This window comes from Rhinolophus hipposideros, assembly GCF_964194185.1.
Source record: "Rhinolophus hipposideros genome assembly, chromosome: 22".
NCBI lineage: Eukaryota > Metazoa > Chordata > Mammalia > Chiroptera > Rhinolophidae > Rhinolophus > Rhinolophus hipposideros.
Window position 1 is genome coordinate 13,594,712 of NC_138068.1, and position 14,510 is coordinate 13,609,221.

General features: G+C 50.6%; 1 protein-coding gene across 1 annotated transcript in view; it reads right to left on the minus strand.

The window, feature by feature from the left end:
* MYBL2 (MYB proto-oncogene like 2) overlaps window positions 1–13,430 on the minus strand; it is a 31,092-nt gene extending 17,662 nt beyond the window's left edge. Inside the window, exons 1-6 of the mRNA XM_081033678.1 lie at window positions 13,208–13,430; window positions 10,158–10,251; window positions 6,574–6,645; window positions 5,639–5,731; window positions 5,180–5,400; window positions 2,702–2,864 (exon numbers count right to left, since the gene is read on the minus strand). Of these exons, the coding sequence (XP_080889804.1) occupies window positions 2,702–2,864; window positions 5,180–5,400; window positions 5,639–5,731; window positions 6,574–6,645; window positions 10,158–10,251; window positions 13,208–13,227 (663 nt within the window). The 5' untranslated portion in view covers window positions 13,228–13,430. The remainder of the gene's footprint in view (window positions 1–2,701; window positions 2,865–5,179; window positions 5,401–5,638; window positions 5,732–6,573; window positions 6,646–10,157; window positions 10,252–13,207) is intronic.
* Between the last annotated feature and the right edge of the window lie 1,080 nt (window positions 13,431–14,510).

The following is a 14,510-nucleotide window of genomic DNA, read 5'->3' on the forward strand; positions in this document are numbered from 1 at the left end:
CTCATAAAACCGACAGACATTTTTATATAATCACAGCCAGTGGTGACAATGGTGTGGGAAAGCAGGCAGTCCTATGCTTGCTGACAGAATAAAATGGTGTAACCCCTCGGGTGGCAACTTGGCCATGCTTATACACTATTTGACTGAGTCATCCTATATCTGTAAAATTAACCCAAATAGGTAAATGTACAAAGAATTTGAACAGGGATGTTCACTGCAACATACTGATGGATATAGTGACAGATGTTCATCAATAGCTACAATGGAATAATAAATAAAATTCATTTATTTATTCATATGGCCAATTCAAGAATGGTCTATATACACATGACACGGAAAGAGAGAAGTAGAAAAAGAAATGTGTAAGAAAATAGTGTGAGAAATCACATTGGCTCATTTTAAACTTACTACCCTTAGGAATTAAGTGTTGACAAATATACTAAATAATATATTGGTTCTCTCTGAATGTTAAGATCAGCCTCCTGTACTGTTCAATTCTGTGAAGTTTTTAACTCTACAGTGATCGTGTATGACTTTTGAGGCCCAGGGGGACATTTACAATTACAAGCATTGACCAGTGAGTGGGGAACACGGGAGGTGGTCCCATCCACAGATTAACAGGCAAACATTTCCAGTAGGCAATCTAGGAAAATGTATTAAGTTTTTTAAGAGTATGACTGTCCAGCTCTAAGAATTTCTCAAGAAATAATTGAGTAAAAGAGCAGTGATTTAGCTACAAGGTCAACCATCAGTTTTGTTTTCTAATAACAAAAAGTCAGTTATAACCTTATTTAAATAAATAAGCAACACAATAGAACCATTAAAAGGAATGGGGGTACTCAGTGTCCCGGTCTGGGGCTTATCCTTGCCCTGCTGGCTAGCACTCCAGATGCAAAGTGCCAGGGGACAAAAACCAAGTTCTAAACTGACTCTCAGCCACGTAGGATTTTCAGAGACTAAGGAAGGTCTGTGTGCTCTTCCTAAGCAGTGCCTGGTTGGGACCCGCACAGAAGAGTCCCCAGCCTCACATTTACTTGACCTCCCTATAGTTTAACAATAGATTGACCCCCTGTGGCTTCATCTCAGAAGGTCCCCTGTCCCACCCAGTTCCCTGTTTTAGAAAATTACCCTTATGATTAATACCCTTAGGCTTATTGATCACAATCTCTATGGTCCAGCATTCTTTCCAGGCTACTCCCATCATTGTTCCACCATAGAATCATGTGGCCAGAGGGAAGGATCCATGCAGACCCCAGGAACCATCAGGTGGCAGTTAGAGGAAGGCCCAGATCTGCCCTTAAATACCCCCAGCCGGTCTGAGAACATTAAGGCAGTTTTTGGAAATGTTAACCCACTGCCTTCTCAGACCACTGGTGCTCTGATAATACTTAGTCTGTGACCCAACTCCTGTGTCAATCTAGTGGCTGAGATGAGCAGGCAGGTCAAGCCCTGGACTCAGTTTGACCTCTGAAAGATAACTTCTCCATGTTTGCTGATGCCCATGGTTTCTATATTATGGCATGCATGTTTTTTCTTCATGCAAGTAACAGGATTAAAAACAGTACTTAGATATACAAGAAAGAGTCAGAAGTAGACTCCTCTGGTTAAGGGAGTCTAACCAGACTGGAGGAGTCCAGACTGGAGAAGAAGTCGCTTTACGTTTCATTTTATACCTTTCCCTACCATTTAAATTTGTTATCCCGGAGATGCATTTGTAACAGAGAATCAAGAGACATTCTCTGAAGCTGAAAAATCAAGAAATAGAGGCGAAAACATTATACAATGTTCCAGCTGGGAACTGTAGAACTACAGCTATGAACAAGTTATATCCAGTCCCCAGTAAGAGAAGGGGACCAGAAAAATATCATTCAATAGCTCATGATTACAGAAAAGATTAGAAAACAGTGGAGAAGTGTTCCCACACACCCAGCACTGTCAGATATTTACATTTTGTACGTTTGCTTCAAATCTTCATTTTTCAAAGAATCACGAGAGATACATTGGAAAAATATCAAAAAATTTGCTCTAGGGTGTGGGACATGCCAGGATAACATACGCACGTTGGTTCCATTTTTGCAATTGCAAAGCAAAATACCAAACGATTTCATTTAAATGATAGAAAACCATATTCAAACTACAGAGACAGAAAATAGGTCAGGGGTGCCGGGGCTACCGGTGGGAGGAGGGCTGACGAAAAGGGGCGCCAGGGAGTTTTGGGGGTGATGGCAATGTTCTGTATTTTGATTGTGGTGCTGGTTACATGACATTTTTATCACAACTCAGTACTATACAATAAACACAATGAATTTTACTGTGTGAATTATACCTCAATAAACCTGTTTGGTTTTTTTAATTGCAAACTTGCTTTTAGTATGAAAACGCTGAGAAGAGCAACAGGTAGGAAGGAAGCCGTTGCTCAGGACAAAGGCTGAAGACAATCCTCAATTTTATATGTCAGCGAATTCTGTCATGGCTTCACCTGTGGGCAGACAAGTGCCAGGCAGGTGCACATGTGTGTGACAAGGAAAGGCCCTAGTGAGAGACATACGGCCATACCGAGACCCTGTGGCAGGAACTAATGAACAGCTGTGGGAAAGGTAAAAGGGAAGCATAGGTGTTAAATGAGACAGTGTTGGATAAACGTGCAATCAAACCAACCCAGCGCCACGCCCAGAGGCTGAGCACCTGGGCAGCTTCTCACCTGGCCTTCCCCAGGGTGTACACTCTGGTGGCTGTCCTTGCCCTCGAGCTCCAGCAGCAAGTACACGGGGGGCTTGCAGTCTTTGGACTCGTTCAGGAAACCTCCCGTGTCCACCTTCCTTTTGATGGTGGAGTTCCAGTGATTCTTCACAGCATTGTCCGTCCTGCAAGGGCACACGGGGGACCTTTGAGCCCCAGCCCTGTGACCCGTGTGCCACCGGGCACGTCACTAACCTCCCTGAGCTGAGCTCTTATTTCTATAAATGAGGGTGCAACCTGAGGAATTCTAAGGTCTCTTTTAGCTCTAAGATGAAGCCGCACGTGTCTAACCCTTCACAATTTACAGAGCATTTCTGCTCAGAGTAATAGTACATAGTAGTACAAAAGTGCTGACACACAGTAGGCACTTCTTTGAAGCTCCAAGCAGAGTGCTTTTCCTTTGAATTGTGAACAGAGAATAACAGCTTGACTGAGCAACTAGTCTAAGAGGAGGGTCTTTATCTTGAATCACTTCCACTGCAGGTTCTCAAGACACAAGGACACCTCCTCACACACATACATGTACACACAGCATATATCAGGTCAAGTCCAGACTTTACCTGAGACCTCATCTTGCTGTGTCCCTTCCCTATTCTTGTCCATTCCTCCTCTCACAGGTGAAAGCCTGTCCTTAATAAACCCCAGGAGTGAGGCCAGCCTGGTGGCTCAGGTGGTTGGAGCACCAGGCTCCGAACGCCGAGGTTGCCCATTCGATTCCCACATGGGCCAGTGACATACGCCCTCTACAGCTAAGATTGTGAACAACGGCTCTCCCTGGAGCTGGGCGGCCATGTGCTGCCAGGAGCAGCTGGTGGCCAGTGTGAGCAGGTGGCAGCCAGGGAGAGAGGCCGTGAGCCGCTGTGAGCTGTTGTGAGCTGCTGTGAGCGGCGGATGACCGCCAACCCGCCAACCAACTGCCTGCGCCCGGGGGAGCGCAAGGCTCGTAATACCAGCATGAGCCGGGGAGCCATGTCCTACACAACTAGACTGAGAGACAACAGCTTGAACTGGAGTGGGGAGGGGGGAGGAAGAAGGGGACACAAAAAAATATATACGTAATATCGCAGGTCAACTGTCACTGAAAAATACATTAAAATATATATATGTATATATAAAAATAATAAACCCCAGGTGCCTTAACCTCTGGGTCTCAGGCTCTACTTCTAAGGAAACACCTCCCAGACCTCCGGCCCCCCATGATCAGATCTGGGGTGCTCCAAGCTTTAACGCACCTCATCCTTTTTCTCACATATATTTATGAAGCTCCCACTACATGCTAGGCAGTGCTCTAGGCACCGGGGATGCACTGGCAAGTAAGACAGGCGATTGCATGTACAGAATGTACGCTCGTCGGGGAAGCAGGCATCGTGTCTAATTACAACTGGGATACAAGCTACTCAGAAGACAGCAGGGGCACTGTGACAGGTCACTGGGGACCAACCACAGTCTGGAAGGACAGAGAAAGCTTCTCTGAGGAAACGACACCCCCACGGAGAACTGAAGGATGAGAACATGTTGGCTACACAATGGGCGCGAGGCAGAGGGCATTCCAGACTGACAGAGGCACACAGGGGCATTCTCAGAGAAGAGTTCCGAGTCTGAGGGACTGAGTGGAAGAACAGGTGAGCAAGGATGGACAGGATCGAGGCAGTGCTGGTGGCCTGAGCCGGGCCAGCGGGCCACATGGGTAAGGAGGCTGGGTCCTCAACCCAAGTGCTAGGAGAATCGCCAAATGCACACCACGCTCGAGTTTGAGTTTTGAACATAGACCATGCCAGACATCAGGGGAAAGACACCATCCGGCATTCTAGCTCCTCTCCCTCCCAGAACCACACTGCTGTGATTAAAAATAAAACAAAATAAAGCAAAAATGCACCAGGACAAAGAGGACAGGGAGGGGGACAGCAGAAAATAAGATTTTTTTCTAAGTTTCCAGAAGATGGAGAACAGTTAGGGGAGAAATGAGCCACTTAAGAGAGTGCGAGTTGACCCGGAGGAAGATTCTGGCAAGAATGGAGCCAAGTCTTCCCAACGCTCCCTGCAGAACCCCAGGAGGCTCAGGGCTTGGAGGGACAAGGCCCAGTGAGCAGCAGCTGAAAACAGAGCAGGGGTTCAGACATCCAGCTCCTGTCCCTGAGCTCACAAGCAGGAGGGAGGTCTCTTCTCTAGGAAGAAAGGACCAGGCGACCCTGACCATAGCAGAGGACAGGACGGTCCACACACACAGAGCTGAGACAGGGACTCAATGACAATCTGCACACAGACTGGGAGGTCCCCAGGCCCAGGGAAGAGTCTGAAGGACTCACGCAGCTCTGAGAAAAGTGAACAACTCCAGAGAAAGCTGACTGACTTAGGATGTGCACCCACGAGGCTCTCACCGCCTGGGAACCTCCCGCTGCCTGTGCCCGTCCCCAAGCTCCCAGGAGGCGGCTCGGCTCACCTCCCCGGCAGCATCTTGGCGATCTCGGCCCAGCGGTTGCCCAGCACCTTGTGGGCCTCACAGATGATGCGATCCTCCTCCTCGGTCCAGCAGGACTTCTTCACCTCGGGATTGAGGTGGTTGTGCCAGCGCTCGCGGCACTGCTTCCCCAGCCGGCCCTTCAGGTGCTTGGCAATCAGAGTCCACTGCTTCGTGCCGTACTTCTTAACCAGCTCGATGACCTTGGAGACGAGCCTCTGTGAAGCCAGGGGACCTGGCCCTGCCTCAGCCCCCCCCACAGCACCTTCTCTGCACCTGAGCCTCACCGCTGCCCTGAAAGGTATGACTAACTGACCAGCAGATGACACACACGACCTTCAGCTTGACCCCTGCTGCCAAACCCAAGGGCAGCCCTGAAGCCCCTTGATTTGCTAGGTGGGTGAAGGCCTACTGTGTACAAGGCATTGTCCCAGTAGTTACCTTCTCGTCTTCTTCTTTGGTCCACGGCCCCTTGACGAGATCTGGATTCAAGACCCTCAGCCACCGGTACTGGCATTGCTGGTCAGTGCGGTTCTAGAAGGACAGGAATGTGTGAGACCGAGGAAGGCAGCCCAGCATCCTGGTTGATGGCTGGGCTCAGGGAACTGCGGCCTGGGGTTCTGTCTTGTTCCTGCACCCACCACACACTTCACGCCCACATACCAGACATGTGTGTTTCTCTTTGCTACAAAAGGGCACGGATGGAACTGGGCAAACTCAGAACCCTGTGGGAAAACACCTCCCCCACCCTAACACACAGGGGCTGCCGCTGCGAGCCTTTAAACTCCTGTAAAAAGCCGGTGGGGTACGTCAGGGACATTTGCGTGCGTCTGGGAGTGTTATTTCCCTGAAGATTTCAGCTCACATGGAAGAGGCAAATGAGGAATAGGGAAAAGGGGTCTGGATCCCTGAGCTCCCTGAGTGACGCAAGAAATAAGCCAGACAGCAGCTCCTGCCACACAGCCCCCCTAACCAGACACCTGCACCACCAGGAGACTCTAAATGCTGGATGTGGTGGCAGCAGCTAGCTCTGCGGGGGTGTCACTGTGAAACCTGGTGGAAGTATCATTTCCCCTTAGTTTCAGGCTCACGGTTAAGAAACTGAGCACCAATTTGCTCCTGACTTGCAGGGAGAAATGCAAATATGCCACCGATCACATGTCGCTGATGTCAGAGTCTAAAGACTGCTGAGGCTGCTGTGTGGAGGTGCTGTCGTCTGGGGGCCTCAGGGGGCCTTGAATTCCAGTTTGGGAAGAGAGGGCCTGGGAAGGGGGTGGGGCTTGGTAAGGAGCTTCCTCTTCTTGGCAGCAAGTCTGTCCCAGGAACATTGTCTGGTCACCCAGGATCCTGTCCCTGGGGGAGGGGGCTTCACTCACAGGGAAGTGGCTGGCCAGAAATTTCCAGTCTTGTTGTCCGAACTGCCTCACCAGGGTCCTCAGCTGCTCATCCTAACAATGTCAGAAAGACAGAGGGCTCAGTCCACACGGGTACAGAAAGCAGCTGTTGGTGACAAGAGCCCTCTCCAGAAGAAACAGCCTCATTCATCCATTCAGCCATGACTTGAGTACCTACTAAGCACCAGGCACTACAGATGGAGCAAGAGAGCAGCTCAACCTCCTGGGACTTACGGCCCAGCGGGAGGCAGATGCTAATCAAAGGCTCCCACAGATAAAAAGTAAAGCTACAGTGCTGGGAGCACAGAGAGGTATGTGGGGACTGCCTATCCAAGGAGAAAACGGGATAGGCCCAAAGGAAGTCTAGTGTAACTGCAATGCAGGAAGCAAGGGAGAGGGGTGCAAGACGATTCTGGAGGGGACGGCAGGGGCCAGGCCACACGCAGGACTGATTCGGGCCTGTGCATCACACAAAGCCACTGAGGCACCTGAGCACTGGGTGGTCACGGTCCAGTGTGCTTGTTGTGAAGTTCACTTTGACAGCTGCAGGAAACGGGGCCGTGAGAGGACAGGATGGATGAAAGGCCATCACAGGCACCCAGGCCTGAGATGACAGTGACACAGTACCACAGATGGGGAGCAACCAAGGACTGTCAGAAGGCAAACCAATATCTATTAAAAAGTCTCCTGGAAATGAACTACTGATTCTCGCAACACAGAATCTCAGTTATCATGACGACGAGTGAAAGAGGCCCGAGATAAAAAGAGTACGCTCTGTAAGACTCCACGCAGGTGAAACCCTAGAGAGTGTGAAATAAAAACCATAGGGACAAAAAGGTAGTCAGTCAGTGGTTGTCTGAGGTCAGGGGTGGAAGGAGGGAGGGATGGACAGTAAAGGGAGCAAAGAATGTTTGGTGGTGACGGAAATGTTCTCTAACGTGATGGTGCTGATAGGTCCACAGTAATACATCTGCAGCAACTCATCCATTGCACTGTCACTGGTTATAGTTGCTTGAACGTAAAGTATTCCTCAAATCGATTTTTAAACACACACACACACACACAGAAGATGTGCTGTATCTATACAATGTTTATTGTATTATTCAGCCTTAAAACAGAAGGAAGTTCTGACACATGCTACAATATGAATGAACCTGGAAGACATTATGCCAAGCGAAATAAACCAGCCATAAAGGGGTAAGTACTGTCTGATTCTGCTCATATAGAGTAGCTAAAGTATCAAAATCAGAGAAACAGAAAGTAGGAAGGTGGTTATCAAGGGCTGGAGGTGGGGAGATGAGGAATTAGTGTTTAATGGGTATAGAGATTCAATTTCGCAAGATGAGAAAGTTCTGAAGATCTGTTGCACACTGGGAATACACTTAACAGTACTAAGCCATGTACTTAAAAATGGTTACAATTGTAAATTTAATGTGTTTCTTCTCTCTCTCTCCTAGACAGAAAAAAAAGGCCACCACAGAAATCCAGACTCTCAGTGGCAGCTTGGCCACCGTCCAGGTGCTGGCCGGACAAAGTCCCCATAAATTCTGTAGCTGAGCCACCCACACCCACACGACCTGCCCTCCTCTGCCACCCGGCCTGGCCAGGCCCACCCCTGCCTTCATCCTCCCACGTTCCTCACATCCATCTCCAGCACCCCCCTCCTCCCTGACAACTGGCCATTTCTCATCTTGTCTCCAACTCCTCCCGAACCCCACAGGCCTCCACCACCTGTTAACCCCCCTCCCCATTCACTGCCCTCGTCTCTCCACAACAGTCTTCTCTTGCCTGCTCCCCCACTCCCTCAGCACTGGTCCCTCGGCCCCAGGCTACCCCCAAATCTCTTATCCACCCTACACACAGCAGGTTAGCTCCCCTGAAGCCTGGCTATGCCCACGTCACTCCCCTGCTTTAAAAATCTTAATAGCTCCGCCCCGCCAGCGGAACAATCCTACACTTCTGAGTTCGGCATTCAAGGCCCTCCAAGATTTTGGCCCCAAGTGATAGTTTGTCCCTGTCAACCACTCATCCCCTTTAAGGACCCTTCGCTCCAGCCAACCTGGGGCTCCTCTACTGGCTTTTCTTCACCAACAACCCATTTCCTATTCTGACTTGCCCACTGTTTTGCACACTTCCCTGACTGCTGGATTTCCAAATCCTTATCCATGAAACTTCCCCTAATCTCTTCAAACAGTAACCTCTCCTCCTAAAGGTATTTCAACAATTACCGGTGCCTCCTCTGTGCTAGGAGCCTTAGTGCAAACTGTGAAGATACCGTGGTGAGCACACAGGGACACATTCTGTGGATGACCACAGCACACCCACGGGCCTGTGTGTGGTCTTATCTCTCCGTCCCAGGCAGAGAGCTGCTCTGGGGACGGGACCCCATCTTGTTTGTTCTTGTAAGCCCACAAGAGCTGAATGTAGTCCCTGGTCCACAGTGAGATGAACAGAAAAGGCTGGCTTAGCACTCCTCTGCAGAAACATCTTGTATGATTTAAGAGGAGTTTACAACTCCTCCAGTAAGAAAAAAAAACAGACCTAAAAGTAAACACATCCAGGAAAACAAGAGGTAGAATAAAAACATAAGGCCAGTAGGCGTCTAAGACGGTACAACCAATTTAGAAAAAGGTCTGGCAGCTTCTATAAATCTAAACATACACCTATCCCATGACTACGTAAGTATCCTCCCCAGAGAAATGAAAGCATAATCCTCAAAAAGACTTACGCAAGAATCCTCACAGCAGTTCTATCCACAATAGCCCAAACATGCAAACAGCCCAACTGTCCATCAACCAATGAAACACACTGTGGTACATGCATAGAACGGAATACTATTCAGCAATATAAAGGAACAAATTAATGACTCACACAACATTTTGCTGAGCAAAAGGAGCCAGATAGAAGAGTACAGCTCTAAGATTTCATCGATAGGACATTCAAGAACAGGCAAAATGAATCAAGCCAAGAGACATTAGGTTAGTGATTGTCTGGAGATGGGGAAGATGGACCACGAAGGAAATATTTGGGGGTAATGAGAATGGTGCTTACGTGAATACACACATTTGTCATAACTGTTGGAACCGTACACTTTTACAAGGTACATTTGATTGCATATAAATTATACTTCCATAAAGTTAATTAAAAAATAAAAAGAAAGTCATTTCAGAGCTTGATGTCATAAGATAACACAATAACCAAGAGGAGGGTTGCAGATTTGGCTAAACCTTCTAGCAGTCAAAGCAGTTAATGTCCATGATGCAAAACACACTAGTTTCTAAGAGACACAACATCAATTGCTGGCCCTGAGCTCTGAGAGACACATCTTCCAAGAGTCAATCAAGTCCCTGCTCTAAGAAGAGGCCCTGGGGAGAACCAGAGGACCACTCCCCACAGGGAGTTGGGAGCTCACTGACCTTCTGGAAGCAGCTGACATCCCTGGAGGTGGATAATTGTTAAACCAGAGGACCATCCACTTCTTTCATCAGATGCCCCTTTGCATTGCACCCCTAGGGGCATCAGGCGCGCACACACCCCAGCTGGAATGGCCCCTCCGGGTCACTCACCTCCTCGTGGGTCCATTTGACCTTGCACTTGCTGTCACGCTGCTCCGGCACGTCTGAGTCTGTCTCCTGGAAGTGCAGCTCCTCCAGCTCCTCACTGCAGGGAGAGCAAGCTCAAGGTCAAGAACATGTGTCTCCAAGTGATGGATGGACAGTGCGTGGGTAGGGGCCAGTGACCTCTAGGGAAAGGTTTTGGGGGGAGGCAGAATTCTACTTTCTGCTTTCAAAAATGTTGTTACTTCCACCCTCATCTTTTTCAAGTTTTTTAATGAAATGGGGTTATGGGCTCTTTTATTGTCTTCTTTATTTTCAAGAACAGGATGTCAAAAGCTACAAGAAAAAAAGCAGTGGAGATTTCAGCAAGAATATTGTGATATTCAAACACCCATTTACTATTCTCTTTTCAATAACAAAACTTCGTAAACTTGCATGGATCGTCTAAGGATGAAAGCTGATGACATATGCAATCATCAAGTGCCAGAATTTTAAGAAATATTGGTTATTTGGGAAAAACATTTTAAAATACGTTATCTTAGTAACTATGTCCATTTTTGCATATCCCCTCTCAATCCTTGCGAACACACGGGCATAATCTATGGAGAGAAAAATCAACTTTTTGAATTCTTGATGTTTTTATTTTCTAGCAGGCAATTTTCCAAGTTGCTCTAGTCTTCATTAGGCTTAATGATTATCCACCTCCAGATATATCAGGTTAGTGAGCCCCCAACTCCCTGTGGGGAGTGGGACCTGTGTCAGGTCACCAGTTAGGTACATTCCTAAGTCAGCCATTTGGAAGTGAGAAAAGCCTACACTACTCCAAAAAAGCAAGGCAAATACAGGCCCAGTGTGAAAGAAGGAAGAGGGCTTCCTTCCGTGTTCAACTTCCTTTCCCGTTCTCCAGAAGTCAGTATCTTCCTGTGCTCCCAGGGCACCTTGGCAATCCTCCTATCTCAGAATGTAGGCCCTTAGGCTACCTGTCTCCTTGACATCTCCAGAGGTCAGCTCCACCTCCACAGCTGCAGAGCCTTAGGGGATTGGTATCAAAAGATCTTAAATGTTTGCTCAGGGAATGCCCGGTACTGGGATGAATGAATAAACACACAAAGCTGCTGCCTATTAGTAGATAAGAAATAGCAATTAAAATAAATTTTTTAGAAGTAGGAAAGGAAGGGTCTGAGGGTGTCTAATCCCAGCAAAACATTAGTCACAGAAGCTGGAATTCCTGACCAATTCATGGGGTCCTCCACCATCGCAAAGTAGGAGACAAAAATTCTACAAGATACTTGTAACAGAATGAAGCTGGCTTTAAAATCAACTGCCCCCAGACCTCTTTCTGGCCGTTACCTTTGGTTCTCTAACACCCAACTTCTGGTAGAGGCTCAGCAGATGTTCCTTCAAGGATGAAGAGGTGGCTTTGTACACGCTTTCTAATGCTCCGATGCTCTACTTAATGGGACCAACAACTCAGCTGGGCGAATTCTGAGATAAACTTTTATCACCAATATAGGGCTAACCATCCACTTCACTGGCATTCTCATTATCCCCACTCAATAGATGTGGAAATTGAGGCTCCCTGGGGTTATGCCACTTGCCAAGTCTACTGAGCCAGGCTCCACACCTACACTTTCCAGTCCTCCCCTCATAATCCCAGCTGAAAAGGCAGAGGCCAAGCCAGTGGTGGGAACCACATGGAGGTCCAACACACCCTTTCTCCACCCTTGGATGTGCCGGGCTCTGCTCCAGGTGGGGTGAGTCAGAAGCTGAGCGGGAAGTGGGGCACCCAGGGCAGAGAAGTTACAGCAACTGGCCAAGAATGAAGCAGAGGGCTGTGGGGTGAGAGTGGAGGAGGGGGTTCCTACACTGAGCCCCAGGGGAGAAGTGGCAGAAGGCCTGGGGGTTGTCTGGGGCTTCTATGGCTCCCTGGAGTAACACTCCCTGAACCAAAAATCAGGAAAGGGTCTGACAAGTGCCTGACCAGAAAACTCCTGAGAAGTGGAGCTGACCTAGGAGACTGTGGCCTGAGGAAGAGGCACCCTGACCACTGCCCAGGGACCAGATGCTTCTGTGCTGAAAAGAACTCTGGGGAAAGCCTGCAAAGAGTGCTTTTCAAGGCGATATCCTCCGCCAGAGAAGGCAAACACCGTCCAGAGAGGGGTTTAAGGTTATCTGGGCTGCATGACTCCAGGGAGGACACAGGGCAGGAGCTCATTGTCCTCCCGGACCCCCAGGCTGGCTGAAAAGCCCAGAGCTCAAGCCCCAGGCACCCAGGTGTAAGAAAGGCACCTGGCGCCCCTACCACTTCTTCTCCAGGGGAATAAGTAAAATGGAGACCGCAGTTCCTGCCTGGGCCCCAGGGGCTGCCGGCACAGAGAGCTCTTGATACACATCAGTCTCTCTTCCCCCTCACCTTTAACCCCAGCTGCCCAAAACTCCTCACGTGGGGAGCAGTTAAGTCTCTGAAACTCAACCCAGCTGGGGCCGCGAACCCAGGTGATGGGGGACAAAAGAGGCCCTCCTCATCCCCTGGCACTCTTCTTAGGCCGGGGAGAGGACTTGGGGTGCTCTGTACTTTCCCGAATGTTGAGAAAAACCGCCCACCAGCAAATCTGCACCCAAAGAGGCTTGAACGACAAGTGTATTGCAGGTTTGGCCTCTCGCGCGCTGTGACTTAGAGAATCCCTTTCCCTCTGCAGGGGTCGCCTCCCTCCCCGGTAATGGCTCTTCCAGCGGACACCGCCGTCCTACCCCCAACCCGAAATTAGGCGGGAGGCAAAATGACATCATGCAGGCATTGGCCCAGGGCCCAAGAGACCCGCCCGCCCCGGCTCCGAGGCCCAGCAGGCTCGGTAAACTGAACGATGGGCCCAAAGAGACCCCCGGCTTCGCGCGCCCCCCGCCTCGGGCGGCCCAGGACTCAGCATTCCCGCGGGAAACCCCCACACCCGCCCGCTCGGAGGCACTATGATGAGGATGGGGGGAGGGCAGGGGTCGGGATGGGGGAGGATGGGACCTGGGGAGTGGGTAGGGGCCCTAAGCCTCCTGGCTCTGCTCACCCGCGCGTTCGCCGAGACATCCCCCCGGCCCGGGCCGCGCCGCGCTCGCCTGCCCGCCAGCTGAGCCCGGAGCGGGAGCCGGGCCGGGGTCAGAGCGCGGGCTGCTTTGGCCGCTCCGGGCCCCGGGGCCGCGCTGGAAGGCTTCAGCGTGCCCGCAGGTCCCACCGCGGCTCGCAGGGACTGCAGCTGCCGCCGGCGCGCGCAGAAGCACTTTCCTATCTCCCGCCAAGCGCGTCGGCACCGCCCGGGCCTGGCGCGCTGGCGGGCGGGCGGGCTTGGGGGCGGCGCCTGGTGGAGGCGGGGCTGATCCCCGGCCCGGCGGGCGGGCGGCGCACGGCCCCGGAGCCCTGAAGCCCCGGGGCAGGTAGGGCGAGGCCTGCGGCACCTTGGGAGACAGGGCTCTGAACCCGCTGCCCAGTGACTGAGGCTCACGCCAAGTGTGGATCAGAGCCGCCCCGGAGTAGCCCACACAGCAAAGATTGAGGATAGGGAGTGAGCCGCAAGGATGGGAAAATCAGGCTGGGGACACCGCCCGTGCAAAGACCCCAGGACTACTCCAAGCTGCTCCTACGGTCTATAGCGCCCCCCTCCCCCCTCCCAAGGCGGCCAACCCACCTAGCCAGGGCTGTGCCTTAGAACTGTCTCCCTGCTTCCTCTCCAGCCTCGAATTCAGGGGCTCTGGCTCCTCGGCTGGACTCCTGGCAGCTCGAGAGATCCTCCTAAGATGCAAAACTGATCTAGCCTCTCCAGAACTTAAATCCTCTGCCCTCACTCTCTGAGTAAAATGCACCTTAATCGGGTTTAAAGGATTCTGCCAGATCACCACCTCATCCCTTAGCCATAGGAAACTTACTGGGCTCCTTGCATTTGCTTGGGCCATTACCTGGGCCGGGAACACTTCCTGCCCCTCCCACCTGACTATTTCCTATTTATCCTTGGGGGTCCACTGCCCACAATCTGTTTATAAACTTGTGCGTCTCCCCTTTGAACTGTAGGCATACTGATGTCCAAGTGGCCCCTGCATTCACCACAGGAGCCCCAAGACCCAGAATTCAACTGTGAAGTTGAATTCTGTTTCCCACCCACGTGATTAAACTAGAGGCTTAGCAAGGATTTTCCATTTTAAGTTGCCATTTACCAAGTACCTTCCACACCCTGCTCCCTGGGAGGAGTGCTGAAAGCAAGGTAAATGAAGAATGAGATAGGAGCCTGGGGAGACCTGGCTGAACCCCACCCTCTTAGCCCCTGCGTATGCCTCAGACCCCTCTTCCAGAAACTGCTGGACACCTGGGGACAGTCCTGC